A 23116-nucleotide genomic window follows, 5' to 3' on the forward strand; every position below is an offset into this window, starting at 1 on the left:
GTGTTCGTCGTCTGAATCCGACTGAACTGTTGCTCGCCGCCGAAAAAAACCCTCCCAGTCACAGTTAGGTACCCCTTCTGGGAGTGGTACAGTATCACCATCAAGCATAAAGCTTGAGCTCGATGGTGATCTCGATGGCACTGGCACAACTACAGAACACATGCTTGGTGGGTTTAATTAGGGCGGGACTCATCATCAAAGGGAACGCCAGCTCTATATGAAGGTGTCTGCAGCGCCTATTAGACATGATAAGAGGATCTTCAAATTGTGGCTTCCATAGCATAGGGCAAGATGCTGTGTGTTACAAGACTATTACTGTCCATAAATGGACAGTACAGGGGATAAATATAAGGTGCACTGTCCGAAGCTGTCGTACGTACGTTCTGGACTTGGGCACATAGTGGTCGCCAAGAAAAAAACTACGCTGAATGGAGCTGTGGGAAAAGACAACAATAAGATCTCTAAGTTCAAAGGTTTCATCTTACTGACAGAGAACGTTCTGTATAGAAGCAGCGGGCGTCTTCCTGACATTTGGACCTAGAGGACGGTGGCGGCACAAATGCTTCCATAGTCGACTTTGGATTTCACGCAAGGAACAGTCGCTCGCCAAAGCCCAATCGTTGTTCTTTCGATGGGTGTACAAGTGGGTTGGTTAGCCGCTTGGACGTATTGTGAACGGGGACCTTGAAAATGAATCAGCTCCCACGTCACGCCGGAACTTAAAGACCACCTGTTCTTGCGCTGAAAGTGGGTGTCCAATTATACATATGTGCATCGATCAGAACAGTATTCTTGCATACGCTGCCAAGTGTCACCGCAATACACTGCTCAAGGTTTGCGGAATTTGATAACACGCGGTGAAACAGTACTATCCCTTCCACCCCACAGAAGTCGGCAGTCACGCAAATGTCACTGTGAGTCATGATATGTCACGTAGGCCAATTTTAAAGTCAGTTCGGCAGTCAAGCAAGTGGGCAAGGTCAATTAGTATTCGTTCGAATGAGCAAGTATAGTATTGAATAGTAGATATACCTAAGTACGAGGGCGACCGTTATTAGTGCCGTAGTTGTAAAATCGAGGTGGATATATAGGGAGACCATGTGCATTGTAACATGACGAAACACGACTCACATTCTGTTCTTTTGCTGCAGTATAACCCATTTGCAATTCTCTGAATTGAAACCTGAATGCGTGGCTCATATGTCGGGTCTGACGAAGCTCGCAGCTTTCCTCGTCTACCGCTGCTAACTTAAACTTGCGAATGCGGACGCGCAGCGCTGCACCAGTCGGCACTGCCAAAGTGGGTGCAATTTGAAACTCCGTCATGGCATGTATCGGCAGGTGACATTTCTGCGTGACTTCAGCACTTTCGACTATCTCACTCAATTCTGCTTTAATCGTGGTCGTTCAACCTCGTAATGAGTTGTATTAGAGAGAGAATGATACAGATGTTAAGAATTTTGTGTTTAAGTAGCTAGAAATACGAGTTTTGTGAAAGTGCCGACTTCTGTGGGGTGCCGATTGCAAGTATTTTATCAAGTAAGCGGACAATCGGTGTTATTGTCGAGACCGGATACCAAGCCTGGTGGACACAATTCAGAAGAAAGACAGGAAATGAAGATACACAAATCAACCTCAACCAAAATAATCAGAACATGAATAAGAACCGAGGGGGCAAGAGCACGGCGGGAGCGGCTCGCAGAGGGATACTGTGACGATAAAACTCTGAGGCAGAAGCGACTGATGAAAAACGAGGACATACATGAGAGTATTCTCGCGAGTCTATTATACAGCAACTGACGCCGTCTAGCTCTATATAAATGCTTATATATAGCAGACACTGGTCTCGGCGCCACTATTGTCTATTGGGGTATTGTGCAGATGCACAGCAGATAAAAGTACGAGACGTGCCCACCATGGAGGTTTGTCGATGACGACAACAGGACTTGACTCTGCGCCGCCGCGCTTGCTGCACCTGCCGTGGCCTCCCTGGGTTGTTAAGGTCCGACCCAAATTGATGATGGCGATCTCCTGCCATGTGGCGGTGTCGAATACCCTGATCCAGCCACATTGGAATCCGCAAATAAGCTTCTTTCCATCCGACGACCAAACCAAGCTGAAAACTGGTTGACCGATACAACCAAGTTCAGATTCCTCCGAGCCACCAGTAATTATGAAAGAACGCTCTTCCTGGAACTCGACTGTGGAGAGCAGCTCGCCCGTCTTGGCATCCCAAATATTTAATGCGTTCTTTTCTTCTCCTCCCACCGCAATCCTCGTCCCATCTGGTGAATATGCCACTGTATACACATCTTTGTATTCCGAATTCATCATTGGATTGAGACCCAGCACGGGTTTTCCGCTCTGGCCATACCACATTCGTACTGTCCCATCGTTGGATCCGCTCGCCACTCGCTCACCATCTGGACTCCAGCATATCGACCGTACTTTGTCAGTGTGACCTGTCCATTCGACGATGACCTTCCCCGTCCTAATGTCCCACGATCTCACTAACCCATTTTTGTACCCACTCGCAAGAGTAATGCCGTTTGGGGACAATGCCAAGCTTGTCACTGATATCCTATAATCGTCAACTGGCCACCTGTCACCTATCTCTGCGCCGTTCTCTAGGTCCCATACTCGGATCGTGCCATCGTCTGAACCGGTTATAATGCGCTGTCCGCTAGGAACTCGGAAGTGCACAACATCCTTTACATGACCGTGGAGAACCATTAGCTGGCAGGGCAATACTTCAGCATCCTGCGTCCTTGGCGATTCAGCATAATGACGCGGCCCAGAGATGGAAGTTGATCTGGGACTGTTCATTATGTTTTCACCTGATTCAGATCATGGACTATGTATGCGATGCGAGAGCAGCTTTTGAATGTGGACCAGATTTCTTGCCAGGACAATGATCGTTGGTGAATTGACGAGCCTATATTCTTTTTGGTCAATAGAAACACATGAGGCATTGCTAACGACAAAGTCTACTCACAAGTCTTTGGTCTTGGCCGACAGGACGGCTTTGGGGATACAAATCGCTGGGTTGGTTCTGTCTGTCGCCAGCGGCTTTATTTTCGCGAAGGGTGAAGTGAGAACATACACGATGTTCCCTTCACACTTAAATGGTGGTTGGAAGGCGATTGGTTACGGGTTTAGTCGTTGCTCAAGCATCTGGTTTTTCCTATGTAGAAGAAGCGCCTGGATCATCCTCTCACGTTCAAAATTACTTAATGCAGATGCATCGATGAAGTTCCGCTCTTGTAAATGATATACGGACAAGGAAGGTACTTGTTCAAATTATTTTCGTATTCCCATGCGTTAACACAATCGTTTCATTGGGTAATTTGTTGATGAAGCGCTCGGGCCTCAGGTCCCACAACTGGCGTCATCCGCATGTTCTTGTACTTTGTTTGATACCTTGACTGATGGTCGTGACGAATATGCAACAGATCACTGCATGTTCCAACCGTTTGTCTATTTTCGAAATTTATGACACACGTATCTCCAGGGCAATGTGATGGTCTGAAGCAGTCAGTATGCGTATTATTGTGAGAGGCGTGCCAAGGTGTGTTCTAAAGCTTTGAATTGGCCACATGATTCTGTTTCAGTTCTCAAACTCATCCTTACCCCGAGTCGAGCGCCTCACATTCGTGACACTGAGAATGAACATCTCGTAGACGCATTGCCTACGCATCTCTCGTCACACAGGCCGTTGCTGATCTGGGCGCCGCTCTCCCTGTCCCACAGTCGGAGCGAAGCGCCAGCTGCACAATGGTCGGTTGCACAACACCACCTACCTGCATGTTGCGGCCTTTTGCACCCCTAGGACTTCACTGTGCAGATAAGCACTTGCCTACGCACTGGCGCTATGTTTATTCGTGACAAACACCAGTATCAGGTTTATCCTTGTCTTCAGGGTACTTTCTTCACACTTCCACCCTCGGTAATCCGACGGTTTCATCTCTTCGACATTCTAGTGCAGTCGGCACATTGGTCCATGTGACGCATATTGTTGACAGGGTAGAGGAACGCTTCTAATTGAGGACAAGTCAGGAATCAATTAAAAGCTCTGCGTTTTCAGCAGTGGAGGTGAAAACGCAGAGCTTGTGACTGATCCGGAATGCACGTCCCCGTCTGGCAAGGGCGTGATATCCGGGGTTCCGTTAGCCTCAGAAGCTACTTGTACCGCAGCCTACTGCTGAAAACGCAGAGCTTGTAACTGATCCGGAATGCATGTCCCCGTCCGGCAAGGGGTCATATCCGGGGGTTCCATTAGCCTCAGAAGCTACGTGTACCGCAGCTTAGAAAATGCGGAGCTTGTAACTGATCCGGAATGCATGTCCCCGTTCGGCAAGGGCATGATATCCGGGGTTCCATTAGCCTCAGAAGCTATTTGTACCGCAGCATACTGCTGGGAGCCCACGGACTTGTATGAACACCCACTACTCGGTGGCCTGTCCACAGTGCCAGGTCGTCGGTAACCTATTCCTAACTTCCGCGCCGAGTTAGATGATAGATATGAGAAACAATATGCACAGGGTGCGGCTGACCACTGCTCGGCCAGAAATGTCAGCCTCGTTGATGCCAATGCCTGTCAGCCTCTCGGCTGGGAGAATAAAATCGGACAGCCTAGACCTTTCTACCCACCCCAATCTTGTCTTCAACGGTCACCTACGAGCTCCACTATTATAATCTTTCACCCTCGTTTTCATCAAACCATGCGTGCATTCATTCTTGCCACTGCCCTCGCCACGGCCACCATCCACACCGTCCATGCCATGCCTAACTCCAACCTCGCGGTACGCAGTGCCTTCCCAGATGCCGCAGGCATCCCCCACGTATCACATCCTTCCCGTCAACACAACAGACTATACCAAGGAAAGAAGGTTGGCGAGGGTGAACAACGGATCGTTCTTAATCATGCTGCGCCAGGGTCCGATCATCTAGCCGAGCCGCATGAAAAACAAAAGTCGTCGATCGTTAGAAGGGAGAAGAAGAGCGGACGAGGAGTGTTCATGGAGCGGACGATCAAGAACGCAGACTACGGTTCCGGAAGTGCCCCTGCAGGGGAAGCTGTGGCACACTCTCAACCTGACCCTGCTCCCAGCCCGACCAACACGCCCGCAGCCGCTCCCGGTCCTGCAAGAATTTCTGATGATGCAGGACCTCCTCAAGCTGCCCACGCCTGACACGTTTCGAAGAATGTTTCAGTGGAGCGGTCAGAAGCTTCAAGCACAGGAGGGAAATTCGGAGGATCTGGTGAAATGTGTCATTGGGCTGTATCATCGAATATCACTGCATTGTCTAGCCGGATAATATATTAAATGACCAAATCTATTGTGTCTGCCACTTGCCATCCGCCACGAGCATAACTACTGCCACGAGTGCTAGTGAATGAAGTTCAATGAACGCAGCTTGAAACCGATGCCATGCACAGCCACATCGTATTATTCAGCAAGGTTTGGGTGTTCATATGAAACTTGAGTTCATCAACCTCTGCCGCAGCGGTTGCTTCACACCATTATCTCTTGCCACAATGAGTTCAAGCCAGTACCCAGTTCCACCACCATCGTACTTACCGTCGGGCTCGTCTAACAAGCCTACCTCTGTTCCTGACGACAATGTGCATTCGCCATTGCTCGGTCGCTCCAGGTCCCCGGGGGGTGGGATCTATGATCAGCCCCAACAAGGCGACCTTCCTGACGACTTCAAGGTATCTTTTCCGAGAAACTATGTGTTGTGTGGCTCCTCTGATACTCCTTTTGCCAGTACGGCGTTACCGTCTCCGAAAGCTCTCCGGACGTTCGAAGCGCATTTGTTCGCAAGGTTTACACTATTCTGTGTACGTGCACGTGTCTCTTCCGCTGTATATTTTGCTCATCAAGCTACCTACTGCAGTCTGTCAGATCGTACGGGGTGCTTTGCATTGGTTTCCGAGCATATACTCACGTTCATCTCCAGCTCGCCACTTGTGTTGTCGCCGGCGGAATCTCCCAGTCATTTGAGGCTATAACTTGGGTCACAACACAGTGTGTCCTCATGCTTTAAAATGACACTGCTGGGTTACTTATCATGCTTCTCAGCACCTGGTCATTTTATGTCCCCCTTTTTGGTACCCTAATCAACCTTGGATTGCTGTACTGGAAACGTCATAGCCATCCCCTTAACCTGGTACTGCTGTCCACCTTCACGGTAATGGAAGCATTCACACTTGGCGTCGTAACTGCGTTTTTTGATAACATCATTGTTCTGCAAGCACTGTATGCTCCGATCGATCTTTTTGTTCTACTCAAGGCTGAATAATTTGTCAGACTGATCACGCTCGGTGTATTCTTTGGGTTGACTCTGTTCACTTTCCAATCGAAGGTATGCTCAGACTGATCTAATGCTACTCGATTCTGATAATCTATTCAGTATGACTTCTCGGGTCTCGGCCCTTGGCTCTTTGGCGGTGTGGTTGCCTTGCGTATGCGTCACACTTCATATCTAGACTTGAAATTAACGCCTTCCGCAGTCGTGACCGGTATGGTCGGTATCTTTATCCCCTTTGGCACCACGATGGACATCATATTTGCAATTGGTGGATGCCTTATCTTCAGCGGCTACATCGTGTACGACACGTATAACATCAACAAGCGTCTTTCACCCGATGAGTTCATCATGGGCTCCATCAGTCTGTACCTTGAGTAAGTGCTTTGACGTAGGCACCTTCCCTAGCTGACGAAACGCTCGCTTTCTAGCTTTATCAACCTTTGTACGTCATCTCGGCGGGCCTGCATGAGATTTGTGTTTACTGATCATCGCTTTCACAGTCCTCTACATCCTCCGTCTCCTGAATGACCTTCAGGACCGGTAGGACTGCCCTGCCTCCAAAGACAGAAGTGGTCTAATTTAAGTCCTGGCTAGTGGGTTATGGGGTTATGGGCCAAAATCTCTTATCGGATTGACGTTTCTATGTAGTATTCGTATGTGACTGAACGACAGAATGTAATATGAATTTGGTTCGTGCGTGTTTAGACTGACAACGGGGTATCTGAGTGTTGTGTGTTTGCAACCCTACCCTCCTCTTACGAACATTTCGTGGCGATGACGACACAAGTGGAAATTTGAAAGGTTTCCATAGCCCGGATCCTATAAACAAAGTCCCAAACAAATCGTGGCAGAGCTGCAACAACTGCGCACGTCAAAGAGCCCTAGGTAACTAGGAAATTACAAAAAGGTCGATGCCCGTCGAGGTGCCGGTGATTTTGAAGCAGCAACACGAAACCGTTGTCAATATAAGGAATCACATCAAATCGTACGAGGACTACAGGAAAGGGCCGAACTTCGTCGGCAGGGACAATTCATCGTGTGGTTATGTCTATTGTTTTTTCTACTTCCCATGGCTGAATGACAAATTTGCTAGAATTATAAGCGTGAATGACATGATAAAAATATGGTAATACACGATTTCACCCCAGACCCATGGTCTAGGTCATACGTACAGCTCTTAAGATTGCGCTTTCACCGACTGTGATACCTTTTCCTTCGTGTGGCGAGGAATAAATGTACATGGGAATACAGGGTGTCTGCATTGGCTGGCTCAGATAAACTGCGAAGGACCTCGAGGATGACTCACGTCGTTACGCCTGCACTCCATTTCACTCCTTCAGCATCAGGCCCGACATTCCATCCTGGTACACGTTCCACCCGAAAAACAGCTAGAATATTTACAATTGCAGCGAATAAGGAAGCATCCGCAACGTATCGTCCGACGCTGCCAAAAGGTTAGGCAAAACTGTCTATCCGCAAAACTTCAAACTTCGTACCAAACACGCCTTCCAAATCCAAAAGCAAAGGAAATGTCATCACGGCGATTCGTTGACGACTCTTCGGAGACTGCTTTTGACATGTGACGCTCGGGTATGAACCGCGTCGGGTTAGGATATTTCTCTGGATTGCGCGCCATAGACCTGCATAAGAGGAAATAATTATGGTTTGATCTTGGTTCACTTGATATGATGAATCACCATGCATTCGCCATTACGGTGGCCCCTTGACACATAATTTTAGAACGGGGATAGGGCTTTCAGTCCGTAGACTAACCTTTTGGAATATAGTAGCCTTCGTAGACGTCGTCATTTGACTGTGGCATGGGCAATTCCTAAATTCAGGCAGTCAATAACCGTGCCAACTATAGTTCGACGAGACGATGTATACTGACCCAGAGGGACTACAGGGAACCACCTCAGTGTTTCCTGTATAACGGCATTGATGTAGGGCATAGAAGCCCGGTCATCCCAGTCGGGTAATCTTTCGAGGGTTTCCCCAATGACGGAATCAATCTCTGCTTGCGCACGTGCTTGTACGTCAGGATATAGAACCATCACGAGCAAGAAGACATGTAAAGTGGACGTTGTCTGTGCCTTTTGTCAGTAGATAGCTAAAATAGAAATCACCTAAGCATACAGTTTCTGAGGCGGCTAGAAGCACAAAGATAAAGATACATCAAAAACATACGTGATCAAGGCAAATTCGTCACAAACCAGCATAACCAGATGCACTGGCTTCCTTGATCGCTTTCTCGAGCATAGCGACCTCTTCTTCATCTTTTGCTTTATCTGGTATACGGTTCAATGCTTCCGACACCATAGACGGTGCAGCCGTCCCCGCGGCCTGAAAATCATCAGCCTCGTCTGAGTAATACTCGGATCAAAAAGCACTAAGCACTTGCCATGTTCTTCTTCACGTGTTCAAAGGGCGTTTGCACAATCAGGGGAACGAGGGATCTCTGAAGTATAGCACCCCTTACAAAGCTCGCTCCGGGGAACCAAGAAGGAAGTTTTTCCACTGTGAGTGCATTAGAATAGAACTACAGCTAAGCGAAGCCGAGGCCGCAGATCAATACGCACATATCGGGAATTCTCCTACAACAGCAGCGACCTCAGGCCTGAGTTCTCTTACAGATATCTCAAGTGAACGCTCGACAAGCGCAATAAAGGGATCATCGAGGGCCGCTGTAGAATAATCATACGTGATTGACATGATAACAGACGTGCTGAAGCTATGTAACAAGTATGGTTTAGCCGCATGATACGTGAAAGGAGAGATTACTAACGTGTGGAAATGGGTTCCATAGACCTCCGGATAGGCCAGTAAGTTTAATATCAGATTGTGTGCATTGCGCATTTGGATCGGACGGAAGGATGGCGCTGCTTCTAAACGGAATGCCTGATGGAAGATTCGCCTGTCTGTAAACACATTATAAGCGCGATAAGAGAACTGGAAGGGGTATACCAACGAAGTCTCCATCTGTCTGAGTAAGGTAGAAAGATAGAGGAGAACTCGACACCAAAACTAAGACTGGATGAATAATAAGCACATAGACTGATAGAAGGGACTCACAAGTCAAGAACGCGTATGACCCCTGGGGGTCTCGTGGAATAATTATGTGAACGACGGTCGAGCAAGTCATGCGCAACTCGTTCAGAGTTGATGATTATGACATCCTGACTGAAGAGTCGAGTGTAAACGAGTTCTCCTGTGGCGCAATTCAGCACATCCACATCCACAGGTTGGTGGTTCTACGCACCATACTCAGTTCCCCATTTTGAGTACGCCAGCCATGGGTGATCTGGGTCAACTCCGAGCACATTGCCGACAAAAGGGAGAGGTGGAGGACCAGGAGGCAAAGGAAGCCCTTTGGTGTCTCTCTTCTTTTGCAAGGATCGCACTACCACGAAAGATACGAGCGATAGGAGGACGAGTGCAAGTGTTGGGGCCATGATTTGGACCTAGGAGTCAGTAACTGTGGCTGGAATAAATACACTTGAACAAGCATGTTTATATTTATTTGAATTTGAATGACAAGTGTCATACCCGAAATGAACAGGTGTCTGAATCGTAGTACTAGTACTAGATGCTACGTAGTTACTCTTCCGAAGTACATCGGTTCCTAATGGACACTCAAGGTACGTGAGTTACCTCACTTACAGCAGACCTCTGACATCACTCAATACATGCCAAGCGTCGCTAAACCTGTCCTAAACGGGTCGTGTAGGAACGCTCGTCATCCAGCCTCCTAATTAACCCCTTATAATATACCTACCTCTCACTCAATAACTTTTTTTGAAAAAAAAAAAACAAAGACTCGGATAAGATTTATTAAAGATAAATGAATGTAATCAATGGTAATAGGCTAGCTGTCTTTGTTAGCTTTCAAGACTTCAATAGGATTAGTTCCGGCATATAACATGGATCCGAGTATCACGCATCATGATGGCCCGACATATGCCCGATGATGATCGTAATGCGGGTTTTGTGTGCCAGTTTCAGATTCTATTCACAAGTTATAATTAGGCGTGGAGGTCGAGAGCAGAGGCCATCCACGTGATAGGAGTCAGGGAGGTTCGGGACACGCACACACCAGGACATTGTAGATACGAACATAGCACCACTACGACAGTCGTCCTCCTCTCTAGATAGCAAGGCTGGCAGGTACACCAGTGGCTAGAGTAGAGAAAGGTGACGTTCGACTTTCAATCCGAAGTCGCATGTGCTAGGGTGTAATGGCTGCCCTGGGACCTAACCCGATGTCTGAATCACATGAATACTAGCTAGAATTCAGAATCAAAGACCACTCATTCTAAACTCTAACCTGGACAATCCACCTCCTCACCTCTAGATTAATCCAAGATGACTTTCAAACGTGGATTTCGTAATCCGGGACATTCTCTGAGTCTGGCATAGCCCGAACCGACGGAAATCGGTCATAGCTAGCTATTAGCGGCAAGATAAGACGCTCGAAATAATATGTCAAACAGGAGAATAATGTGCCAACTTGGGGTCCGAGGGCCCGACGAAAGGTCCGAGAGTACCAGACGGATTGAGAGCATCCATTTTACACGTGGCTCTGCTGCGCCGCCTCGAGAAACTACTTCGAGTGTCTTATCTTGCTGCCATGATTGATTTCCGTGGGTTTGGGCTATGCCAGACTCAGAGGGTGTTCCGCATGACGAAATCTACGTTTGAAAGCTATTTTGAATCTAAAAGTGAGGGGGTAGACCGGTCTTCGTCGTCCAGAATAGAGCTTGGAACGAGTGATCTTTGACAGAACATCGGCTTGTCGACACAGGAAGTATGTGTGTTTCTGAATCCTATGGTAAGTCATCTACTGGTGATGAGGGTCTGCTTTTGATCCGGATATTTGAGGGAGGTGGTTCTGCTTTGCTTCCGATTATCAGCCAAATAGAAGTCCGATTAAAGTAAATATACATGACGCATGCTTCTAGAAATTCGCGATCCCCATGGTGTGCCATTAATCGCTTCCCCCCTTCTAGCGCTCAACGTTCGCTGATCAAGGCTATCGACATGGCCCCAGTGGTGCAGTAGTGAATCCAAGTCAGAACAATGGAGAATTAGCTCCGATCAAGATATTCAACAACATATAGTGGAAGCTTACCACACCTTGCTAGAACCAGCGCCTCGCCCGTCACGACTCACCACTATCCGTCATTCTGTCAATGTAGTGTAATAGGGATCCCGGGGGTGGAAGCAAGGTAGCGACAGTGTTTGGCCGTGTTTAGAGCGGGAGTTGCCAGTAGCACAAGTAGAGCGGTAGTCCTAGTGAAGTGTCATCTCCTCGCCAGTGTTTGTCGCCAGTAGAGCAGGCTTAGCCCGTTCCAGTAGTCAACAGCGAGCGATCGATTCTCCATGCGCCCATCAGCATATCATACCGTGACCTTGTCGTTCAGAGCCTACTTCTGAGCTTAACATATGCATCAACAGAACGGAGAAACACAGTAATGGAAAGTACGCACTCCCACTTGACAGCTGTCCAGTAGTTCGACGCGGCGGTGTAACTATGTATGCACTATAAATGAGAAATTTCGATCAAAAGAGCAGCGCGATTGATTAGGTACTACATAGCCATGAAATCTAAATGCAGCCCTGATAGCTTCAGGCTTCAGAGTGCCTTTCCCTCAAACAGGTGCCCCTCATCAACAACGCACTGGTATGCAGCTCGGCTGGTCAATAAGGCCAAAAAGCCAATCGAAGAAGTTGGGATGTGGAGGCGGTCACTTATGCCAGAAACCTCACAGCCGCTGATAAAAGCTAAAAGGCAGCTGGGACAGGTGGGCGACGTGATAAGCTGTCACAAGGTTGCATGATGATCTGGTCAAAGGGATTACTATAAACTCGATGGTCAAGTTGTAAAGATGTTGTCTTTCCAGAATCCAGAAGGTAGATATCGTTGGGTCATAACCGTGAACGCGGTGGAGAGAAAAATCAAAGATAGTTTACTTTTGAACCAAGGCCCCCCGTTTAGTGTCGCCCGAATTTGGTCTCCGTCGAGTTTGATCTCCTACGAATAGTCTAGACCTGGCCATGTACGTATGTCCACGCTCACCACAAATCGGATCTTGAGTGAATTGCGGGTGGTGCCGATGTTGGTGATCGCTGACATTATTAATCAGCCAGAACCCGGGTGTTACCGACGGAACCCAGCAACTTGCAAAGCTCGGACTGTAGTAGATTCTAGTAGTCACTACTTAGCTGAAACGTCAACGTTGTCAACGTTGACATTAAAATATCGAGGGGGTCACTAGCACCGGTTACTGAGAGAGAGTTCAGAGTCAGTATACAACTCCGTACGTTAACGTTCTATATTATTGACTCCTTTTAATGAGCCCGAGCGCGGGTGTCTGCAACTTGAGCGCTCGAACTCCGGTTTCCATTACTACTACGCCGTTAATCAATTACCAGGAACTTCCACCCAACATGATCTCCTCCAGGGCTCAAGCTGTCTGACAGACAAGCCATTCCTCAGGCCTCAGGCCTCAAGCCTAAGCATCGATCTCCTCGTCGTGCCTCGGCTGTTCTATTTCGAGGCAACTGACATTTACTAGACTTCCAACATAATTTAAATATGTGAGTGCGACGCGAAATATCGTACCTTCTTATGATTACTTGAACCTGCAGGATCGTTCATATTGTCATATATCCGAGTCATCCCCACATGTCCCTGCATTTGATATTGTGCCTATTCCACGATTCATTAAGCTGGTGGCGAATAACAACACCCAAAGCAGCCGTTTAAAGTGACAAGATGCCAGGAAGCTCGTTGACACCCGGTTCAACCACAGCAGACAAACTTTTTCAGTGTAAACCTTCTTCCATCCCTATGGGCAAGTTCAGCTTCTGGAGTTTCTTTGGCGAGCAGGGACGAGATCTTCCCCTTCCAAGAGAGTCTGTGGACGGCAAGACGGTCGTCATAGCTGGAGCGAATGTTGGATTAGGATTCGAGGCATCGGTTCATGTCGCGAACAAGAACCCCAGCTTGCTCATTGCAACATGTAGAGACACAACGAAGTGCAAGCAAACTTTGGAAAGTAGGTGCAACGTTCTCAAGTACACCACCAAATAGTCACGCGCGTGCTCTCAGTTCTCCGCGAACGTTGCCCCGGGACTCGACCAGCCAGTTTCGATTCATGGCCGCTAGAACTGTCTTCTTTTGACAATGTCCGCTCCTTTGTTGACAGGTTCGATGCAGAAGGGCCAGAACGCCTAAATATCCTCGTTGCCAACGCGGGCACATTCAAACCAGCTTATACTCGAACCCAAGATGATTGGGAGATAATGTCTGTGCGGTCTCGCGCCACGTGTAATTCCCATTTGCTCACATGAACGAAAGGCTACAAGTCAACTATCTCTCATCCGCCCTTTTGAGCATTCTCCTTCTACCTTATCTGCTCCATTCAGCAACTTGTGATGATCCATCCCGACTGGTCTTGGTGTCAAGTTTGGGACATTATCTTGCGGGACCCGTGTTGACAGGTTCCCGAAATTGGGATCACGTATTAGGGGCTATCAGTGCGGAGACATTGGGAGCGTCTGGGTCGGTGTTTTTCATTTTATCCACAACCCTTACTGAGTCGACACAGACCGTCCAGGTACAACCTGTCGAAGAGTATGCCGTCATTTGGTAAACTGACTCCAGTGTTACTGAATACAGATTTACAGTGCTCCAGGTCGCGTTTGTGCGCGAACTTGCTGCCCGGCTTCCTTCTCCAACTCCACTGGTCGTCACTGCTGTTGATCCAGGATTTTGCCACTCATCCTTACAGCGGGAACTTGAAAAGTACTGTCTCTTACGTATGATTCTTGCATTCGTGAAGTGGCTTCTTCGAGCAAGAACCTCGGAAATGGGCAGTCGTAATATTGTCCATGCAGCTCTAGCAACAGACGCACAGGATCTCCATGGCAAGTACATGTCGAGCTGTGAGGTCGTGGAGGAATGTGATTATCTATTGAGTGCTGAGGGCAAAGCGTTCTCAGGGAGACTTTGGGTAAGTTTCTTAGCCTCAGATTAATCCATGCAAACCCTTGAATTATATTCGCAGTGGGAGACGATCGAAGTTCTATCGAAAGTAGATGACCGCGTGTCTCAGATCGTAAGCACTTACCTGCCGGCCAGTAGCACCTAGGTCCTATCACAAGCAAATCAATGGCAGCCCTTTTGTCTTATCTGTCGAGTGGCTTGACGGTGCCTTGGAGTCTAGCATTGTGTTTCATATGGAGCCATGCTGCTGATCATCTCACATGCTGATGTAGAAACTGCAAGTCTGCATTCGTGGCTCCGCAGCCTGTTCTAGATTTCGGTGGATTCTGTCACCCAGGATAGAATCGTGACCGCACTCAAATAATACCGCTGATACCGCTGAGCTAAGTACAACTCTGGTATTACTCTATTGTGACAATACTAATGACGTGCAAAAGGTATTTCAAATTGGATCGTCGCATCAGAACTGCGCATATGCTTCGTTCTATTGTAATTCGAACTTGTCGCATTACTAAATGACCCTTCCACATAGTGAATTGCAAGAGCCAGCCATGTGAGTTTAATTACCCCCTAGTCGTTGGATCTGACTGCTTCATTTACTCAGTTGGCAACTCAGGTCGGCTTCCGTTCTTCATACCTGATTGCTTGCTCAATTACACCGGTAAGACCTCCCCCGGAGTCTGGAAGCTGCACATTTTCATTGTTCCCTTTCACGATGTTCCGACCCCGTCTGATTATGCCTTTTATATGTAATCGATAATCAAAGGATGAGTGTGACTCTCGGCATGGCTTTCTCTCCTTTCAGCAGGACGTGCCTTGACCGATATGAAACCTGTTACAAGTGAGTTTCAAGCTCTTGTACCAGATTCAAGGCTAATAAAAGCGATACGTGCCTTGCAGATAGCGATCTGGACCAATCGTATTGGCTTGGCCAAGATCCAGAACATTCCAAGAGTTCGTGGTAAAAGTGAGCCTGGCAATCATTATCGTAACATGTTACCGTATTGCATAACATACAGAGGCTATCGCTATTGGTCGAGAACGAGGCACGAAACAGTGAAACATGTCGGTCCAGCTGCCCAATCACGATAGCCGAGTTGCACTGTCAATGGGTAAGCATCGCATTAGCGTAGACATCGATAACAGTGTTGTGGCGCTCAAGTACACGCAACGGAGTGCACAACCAATCCAGGAGGTTGGAGCCCGTAGCTAGCTGACTAACAAAGGGGTGGGTATCGCTATCGCTATCTTCTCAAATCCAATGACCTATATAGATCTCGCTTGAGTTTTACATAGGACCATGTGTGTGGGGAGCTCCAGATTGGCCCCCGGTCAGGGACCAATCACCAGAGTGCTATATATAAAGATTCAGTTCCTTCTCCGTCATCGGAAACTACTTGGAGACTACTCCCACCTTTCAGCGAACACCACAACCTTCGTGGAGCTAACGCGCTCCAACGTACCCATGATTCCCAAGATTTCACGTCGTGATCCTCACTCCTCAAAGTCAAAAGAACACCAGACTGCGGGCGCCGCCGGTGTGATCAGATGTGGATGACTCATCAACAAATGCCTCGGATCGAAACGGGGAATCGTGGTATGTAATGCGCATGAACGATGACAATTGAGTGTTCCTCGGAAACCTTACATAATAGTATGTCTGGTGCCTTGGTACTTAAGAGGTTGGTAGGGAGTTCCGCAGCCAGACCCACGGTCCTCCAGGTGCGTACGTAGCTTGTTGCCGACGCTGCACAGCTCCAAGTCTCAGCCGACTACATACGTTTCAACGTGTGCATGCTCACGTATGATGTAAAGGATCTCTCCGCTGCATAGAGTAAGCATCCCACTAATCACATATCTCCGGGCGCGGGCTATGTATAGCAATACCACACATGTGGTAGGTGCCGGTGATGCGTATCATGTACCTAATACCCAAGGCTCTGTATGCGTACAGCGAAAAGTTAATAATAAAATGGTTCTATTTCTTTTATTACGAAGGATGTTGACCTAAGCTCGAAGTTCATCAGCTGTGCAGTGCAGGTAGGTTTAACGAATGACTTGTTTCTAAAGTTGCTGTGCCGACATCATCTAGCCTAACGCGTTATATAATGTACATTAATGTTCCCTCCGACATGACAGCGATGAGTTGGTTTCTCAAGCGGAAGCGACGTGGCGGTTGTTCATACACCGATTGTAATTTGTTGCTCAACACGTTCCTCCTCTCATGATGATAGCCGTACTTCGCCTCGGATTTCCGTAGTAGATTCGTATATATAGAGCAGTCGGGGCGACCTCAGACAAACTCACTGAGGCTATGCCACGTACGTCTTAAACGTTCGCTGCAAATGTTGGTTGCTCTCCGCCAGCTAATGCATTATAAATCTGGATATCCTAGCTATCTGTCAACTGTACAGCGCGCAATCGACGCATTTTTTCCATCTGAGGTGAATTATAGCATCATACAGAGTACAAAGAACGCTACACCATAAACGTAGCAGGCACCCGTCCATGAATACGCGGGCATACTAGGCATAAGCCTCCAGAAATCGTCGGCAAGGGATTAAATTAGCATAACATAGTCTTGTTCCTCGCATTCAGGATGTCGTCCAGTAAGATCGCGACGGCCCCTTTCTGGGAACCAAATACATCCCAATACATGCAATCTAGAACACCCACCACCGCCCGCGTCTTCGGCCACGCTGTGGTTCCTTTATGCTCACCTCGTCATCGCCCATGCCAGGCGGTGCGCCGAGGCCAGCCACACTCGCAAAGCTCACGTATCCTGATGCCTGCTTACAAGCTTGTGATGCCGCGCGCAGATCAAATTGCGGTGGATTCACTGGTATATGGGGATTGGCGCTCGAGAAGCCCGAGAGAATCGCCGGGTTCGGTGAGTGCGGTGAGGGCGTAGCATATGGTGAAGAAGGCGACTTCTTTGTCGGAGTCGAGAATGGCGAAGGTGGGAGGGGCGTCGTCATCCACGGTGATATCTCTCCCTGCGATTGTGGTGATTTTTGCGAGTAAGGTACAGACGTCGTCTGCGAATACCTATGCTTCCGGCCGTGTTTTGATGAGATAGATGGTAGTATCAGCGGCTCTACAGCATGTGCAGTCACATGAGGTTTCTCAGATGATTGAGAATGTGTGTACGAATTAGAAAGCGACCGCGCTGATGAGGGTGGAGATGCTGATGAAGACTACACAGGATGTGACATATCAGCGTTTAATTCAGGGGCGCGTGTGTCATACATGGTAAGCGCTCACCTCCTCATCCGGCGACCTCTTTATTCGCCTTTCCTCTTCACGCATTCCATTCTGGAGCACGCGTTCCAGGCGTGATCTCAGGACAGCCTCATGGGGCGCTGCGTCACTTCCGATGACATAGGAGCGTGGTAATGATGTCGAAAGACACTCATCCAGTTTCTCTTGTTGGATAGGAGCAATAGGGTAGCCCTTGGCATCCAAGTCTGAGCTCGACCTGAGTAGCTGAGCATATGAGGAGTCTTCGTTCTCGTTCGGAACGTAAAAACTTTTCGACTTGAAATTCCGGGTAGAAGCAGCACTATTCCTGCGCGAGTCGGACGGTTGGAAAATCAGGACGGGTTGGAAGAAGTTGTCATCGTCACAGTCACTGCACGTTGACCGCGAGCGCGAACGTGCACGGGAGGTAACGGTTGTACGAAGGGTATTGTCTTTCCTGAGGGTATCTCGCAGTAGACGCTCTGACCGTGATGAGGGTCTTGGGGGAGGCGAGTGAGCACGCTGGGTACGCGAGGAACTGCCCTGTTGCTGAGGGATACGAGGACTGGGAGCAATTATAGACATTGCGAGAGTAGGTTGTGAGTGGAAAGAGGGAGTTAGTTTATTCGGTGTGCAAACGCGACCTCTTGGCGAATGTGTTCGAGACGATGGAAGAAGTTTCGTAGGTGTAGTTGAGTCACAAGTTATCGAGGAAGTCGTTGCAAGCGAGCTAGGCGTTCCTGAGATCGTCGAGAGAGATTGAGAAGGGGAAAGAGATGATGGCTCCAACAAGCGAATGGGCATGGGAGAGGAATATATTAAGTATTGAAAAACGGTTTGGTACGCTTAAGTCTTATGGGTCTTGTGATTCACATAGACCGCCTCGCTGAAAACACGAGGATAACACGAAGTAAAAGAGTCCACAGGTCAATGCAGGAAATAAGGGGGAAACAAGTAGAAGATTCTTCGTAGGAGATTGCCTGGCATGTCTGTCCACACGATTCACGGCAATATCCTGCAACCCCAGAATTTCAACGGTGTTGAGATCCGATGTCATAGATGGTGACCTGCCTAATTTGTTTACTGTAATAATTTCGTTTTTAAAATTATTTTTAACCGCTAATTCCCGAAATGTTTGGTCATGCCGATAATTTACCTTTTCACATTGTTTCTAACAACACGCGTTCTACGTTCAGTCCAAGCGACACACACATGCTGGTCTTTCCGTGGTAAACCATTTGTTTACTCTAGGATTAAGTCCGAAGGCAGTTGCATATTCTCTCTCTGCCGTGCCCACCGCATCACGACCGCACTGTTCTCAGGCTGGAGCGCCACAGCAGCTGATCAATGAGTCACAGTTCTTATCCATAGCCTGGAATTGGGATGCGTAAACTATTTTATTTCACGTTTTATGAGTTACTCCACGGGATTTTATTCATAATTATCTCCGTTCGGCGGAATGTTGCGACCTACGGAAACCTGTTACAGTAAGTGGTACTGCCGCGTCGTCATGAAGCTTAGTTATCCAGTCCTCCGACAGTCAGCTCGTGTTATTCCCCATCGTCCGATGTTTCGCCAACGACCCTGCGCTGATTTAGTACTAGTATCGGCTTCCCTTTGTCTCATCATTCGATCCGCAACCGGCACACGAGGCAACGTTTTTACTATAGTCTCGTTACTGTTAGATGGCCGCCGTACCTCCAACTGTTCCGTGCACTTTACGGGACGGCATGCTATGTAGGTGCATTAATCCCGGTGAGAGCCTACCTGATCACGTCCCCCCGTGCCTGGTGGATGTTGATCCTTGATCGATATACATCATGGCTCGTCAGTAATGCGATCATACTATCGTCACCCTTGTATCACCCCGCATTCACCAAGATTAAAATGCTTCTCGGAAGTTCATCATATACGTTAGAGTTTGCCGATAATATTTACCTTTCCCCCAAAGGGCCGCTAAGTCGCGCTTCGTCAAACTATATTTCAAGTTTTCGATGCTCTGGATCCGACCGGATGATCAATTGATCGGTCAATCATATTGGTTATTTTTGGAGCACTTTGCTTTTCTATAAGGAAAGAAAAGTATACATTGTGTGGACCGTCGCATCTGTCCATTCAATGTCGTACAATGAACAATAGACCTTCGCTCAGGCCTCCGTATCTGATGTTGCCTAATTTCCTACAGCTTCTAGACTGCCTTTTAGTTCTCGAAATGCATCAGAGACATCCATTTACAATGCAAGTCTCGATTTCCAGATTCTGAGTCGGATTCCATTCGACACTAGCACAGCAGGAATCGATGATCGAGAATGCAGCCAGATCAAGACAGCGAGAACAAGAATTCAGGCAAAATTCAGGTCTTCTCGACTTGCAAACGTCGCTGGCATCGAAGGTTTGTCACGACCAGGATCCGGACGGGAGCTTCTCGCCATGCAGATACGAACGGGCGCATCAGCTCCGACTTTTGACATCTTCGCGATAGCCGTTCTTATCCGCAGCCTTTCGTTATTCATGCAAATAGTTTGGCTTCGCACAACTCGATCGTGTACTAATCAGTGCGATGGTGCTGATAATCGAATGATTGCCGGTCAGAAGCGCTCATTGTCGAAATTTTGGCCAGGTCATTGCTAGTGGAGAACAATATCTGTTTCAACTGCATTTATCTGTCTCACTTGCATTTGAAAACCTGTTATGCTCGTACCTGTCTCCGATATCATTTGAGTGATCTCGAGAGAAGAGAATAGTATGGACAGGCTCCAACTTCACCGCGGAGCCGGTGACCACGTGATTGACGGCGAACAAAAGGCCATTGGCTGCACATTTAAACGCTTGACAGTATGGCAACAAAGTTACTCTATCCGACGTTACTGGAAGCTCGCTTGCGTGGAGTCCTGGCTCCTATGGAGTGATATATATGAGAGCGCTTCGAGAGGTACGCGGTGGATCCCTTCATGCTTATTCCATTAGAAGCGCCATATTGGCCATTCGTTCCGTCGAGTCAGGCAAACAATATTTTGACAACTGTCAGTATATATCGTCACCATCGTCCTCGATTTGGTCTCCCTATGGGAAGAATTCGGAGGCGCCATATTGGCCATTGGTTACGTTGAGCCATGGTTATGTCGACGTCATAGCGATGTTTGAGCCACTGTATGTCGGAGAAAGTTAGTACCCTTGATTCCATTTCTCTATAGGAAAGGTCAGTATCCCATCATATACTTGGACCTACCCGGTGGGGCAACGACCGTTCGTCCACCGAACACGGGATCTTCTCTGCTAGACACTTCCCGTTAGCTCATCATCAACATCCACGTGACGTGAAAGCGTGATTATCGATAGAACCAGCGAATGAGTGGGAATGTATGCATTATTTGCTAAAACGTCCTTGATAAGTGGGTTATTGGACAGAAGCATATTCGAGTGTTTCACGTCCGTCAGTCTACTGATCAGTGCTAACGTAGATTAGATACTCGCCTTGATCCCCTTTCATACCGCAGGGTCCGATAAGAGTCCTCAGGGGCACTCTCCTGACATTGGGAAAACCATAAAGTTATACCAATGGTCGTTCGGTCGTCTCCGGGGTTCCGTGTCGAGTTCGCAAATACGAGCGGAAGTTAATCCGAGCAGCCGCATCGTCGATTCTCTTTACCGTCCCCATATTTCACGAAAGAACTCGTGAAGCTCTCGTGGCAACATCCTATTGGAGGCAAGTAATATGTTATGGAATTTCAGAAGGAAAGGGGAGCTTGGATGTGTTAGATTTCAGGAACGATATCCCGAACCTATTTGCTTGAAGGACCCTATAATCCTAGGGCATAATATATTATGATCGAGACCTATTAAAATCGTTCTGGGAGCAGCGGGCATCAGATCGTACTCGTTGCAAACCTAAACTCTCATCCGTGTAAGCCCAGATTCCAAGACATCGATATCTTTCTCACTCGTCTTGGAATGGATTACGGTTGAAATTCGAGATCAGTTGACCTTAGGGGTGAAAGTCTCGTCCGTGCTGTGTTGAGCTTCTGATGTCTTTCATCGTCTCGGGGATTCAAACCATAAACCACGTTGACTAGATCAAGGTCTATCGAAGCGTTTCCTTTAGAAACTAGGCCGGTCATATGCACTAGCCATTAATGAGAAGGTATCATGACCCGGCCGTGCATCGAAAGTCTGGACCGTGTCGATATAACAGGACAAGTTTCCATAATTGCATCGTAAGGTACCTTAGCATTGATCAGCTTCTGATTGGTAGGAGCAAGCCAATCTTGAAACAGGACTTAACGTACCAGGGGATGAATGTCAACTTTGGTTGTGTCACCCTAGGGACAGTTAGGCACTACGGAACACCGAGCGGAAGATGCAAAAGGACATCATCCAGGGAAGACTGCGGAACATGCTACTGAATGAGTCTTAGTCAGATACTCACCGGCATTCCAAAATTATTTATTTAACCTGGTTAGCCAAACTTTAAATTCATGCCACCTAGCGATATCCCTCACTCACAAGTTCTTGTCCAGCCATGTTAATATCCTCATGTCCTTCACATAATCAGGCCAGGATGATCGTGTGTACAGCCAGAGGTTGCCGGATGTCCAGTGGAGTCCATGAGGCACTTGTCTGTGTGACTTTACTGGTCTAATTAAAGGGCGATGCTCCTCATCCGGGTATTCACCCTTCCCCGTCGATAGACTGGTGGTGGGAAGAGTATGACAAGACGTGCACGATGGGATTGTCGCTTGTCTAAGTTCGCCAACACCACGAGTTCAGTGTGAGTGCTTCGATACGTCCGAGTGTTTTTCACACTGTACGGGAAGAGGACATTGACTCTGACTCGCTGAGAGGACATATTCACAACCGAGAATCGATCGCCCACGAACCGCTTCTAGGTTGGAAGGAGACATTTGGGCACAGTGAGGTTCCCAACTTGTGAAGGATTGTGAGACTAGAGATGACATGTACAGCCAGTACTAAGATGGACTTGATAGCGTGAAAGTGGGGTGTTGCTTTCTATTGCAAGGGGATAACTGCAATTTCAAAACACAAACACAAATGTGAGATGCTTTGGGGATCGGTTCAGAAAGTATGCCCTTACCTCAGAAGCTGCTCAAATACGCAACGTGATCAGTCCTTCATAGCAAAGCTGGACTCAACATGAGTAAGCCATATCTTCGTATACTGCGCGCACAGGCCTGAGTTCCATAAGACCATGTTTGAATGCGCAGTCATGTTCTTACTAGCATATATTCTTCTGTAGAGAACTTACCAAGCTCCACGATCGCCCAATATATGACACGCAAGTCCACCGGCCATTCATTGTCAGTCATAGTTTCCAGAGGTGCAGGGTCACTACGCGCGAAGGTCCATCCGACCGGTGCGAAGGATTATAGAAGAAAACCCGCGGCAGCAAGGTCTAGGGGTGTGTCCATGAAATATGGGCCGGATGTCGAAGCCTCGTGCCAGGCACACACCATCACGGTGAAAAGGACGAGCCGAATGTCCGAAACACGATGATATTAACCACACGAAACTACTTGAGACCCGGTTCCTTATGAG

At 47.9% G+C, this 23116-nt stretch overlaps 5 protein-coding genes across 5 annotated transcripts; 3 read left to right on the top strand and 2 right to left on the bottom strand.

The window, feature by feature from the left end:
• Positions 1–4721: 4721 nt before the first annotated feature.
• Positions 4722–5192, top strand: F5891DRAFT_979077 (uncharacterized protein; the record flags this gene model as incomplete). The annotated part of the gene is made up of 1 exon (XM_041376838.1): positions 4722–5192. The coding sequence occupies one exon, from the start codon at positions 4722–4724 to the stop codon at positions 5190–5192; it is 471 nt and encodes a 156-aa protein (XP_041227533.1).
• Positions 5193–5412: 220 nt separating this feature from the next.
• On the top strand, positions 5413–7019 carry F5891DRAFT_1026479 (UPF0005-domain-containing protein). The gene is made up of 10 exons (XM_041361413.1): positions 5413–5716; positions 5773–5845; positions 5902–5912; positions 5965–6032; positions 6087–6263; positions 6315–6369; positions 6418–6469; positions 6518–6689; positions 6744–6757; positions 6816–7019. Exons 1-10 carry the CDS (start codon positions 5477–5479, stop codon positions 6857–6859), a joined length of 906 nt encoding a protein of 301 aa, XP_041227534.1. The 5' UTR covers positions 5413–5476; the 3' UTR covers positions 6860–7019.
• Positions 7020–7067: 48 nt separating this feature from the next.
• F5891DRAFT_1163660 (cytochrome P450) lies at positions 7068–9767 on the bottom strand (the record flags this gene model as incomplete). The annotated part of the gene is made up of 14 exons (XM_041365329.1): positions 7068–7571; positions 7622–7759; positions 7812–7955; positions 8013–8037; positions 8089–8106; positions 8207–8402; positions 8452–8465; positions 8529–8658; positions 8717–8832; positions 8895–9046; positions 9101–9233; positions 9284–9345; positions 9388–9523; positions 9575–9767. 14 exons carry the CDS (start codon positions 9765–9767, stop codon positions 7493–7495), a joined length of 1536 nt encoding a protein of 511 aa, XP_041227535.1. The 3' UTR covers positions 7068–7492.
• Positions 9768–13165: 3398 nt separating this feature from the next.
• Positions 13166–14550, top strand: F5891DRAFT_1218824 (uncharacterized protein; the record flags this gene model as incomplete). The annotated part of the gene is made up of 6 exons (XM_041369371.1): positions 13166–13373; positions 13409–13622; positions 13676–13879; positions 13926–13951; positions 14005–14330; positions 14385–14550. The coding sequence occupies 6 exons, from the start codon at positions 13166–13168 to the stop codon at positions 14466–14468; spliced, it is 1062 nt and encodes a 353-aa protein (XP_041227536.1). The 3' UTR covers positions 14469–14550.
• A 2120-nt stretch (positions 14551–16670) lies between these two features.
• Positions 16671–18613, bottom strand: F5891DRAFT_1026511 (uncharacterized protein). Its single transcript, XM_041361414.1, has 2 exons — positions 17588–18613; positions 16671–17520 (listed from the first exon to the last, which is right to left on the bottom strand). The coding sequence occupies exons 1-2, from the start codon at positions 18365–18367 to the stop codon at positions 16987–16989; spliced, it is 1314 nt and encodes a 437-aa protein (XP_041227537.1). The 5' UTR covers positions 18368–18613; the 3' UTR covers positions 16671–16986.
• Between the last annotated feature and the right edge of the window lie 4503 nt (positions 18614–23116).

This window comes from Suillus fuscotomentosus, assembly GCF_016647785.1.
Source record: "Suillus fuscotomentosus strain FC203 chromosome Unknown F5891scaffold_19, whole genome shotgun sequence".
NCBI classification, from domain to species: domain Eukaryota; kingdom Fungi; phylum Basidiomycota; class Agaricomycetes; order Boletales; family Suillaceae; genus Suillus; species Suillus fuscotomentosus.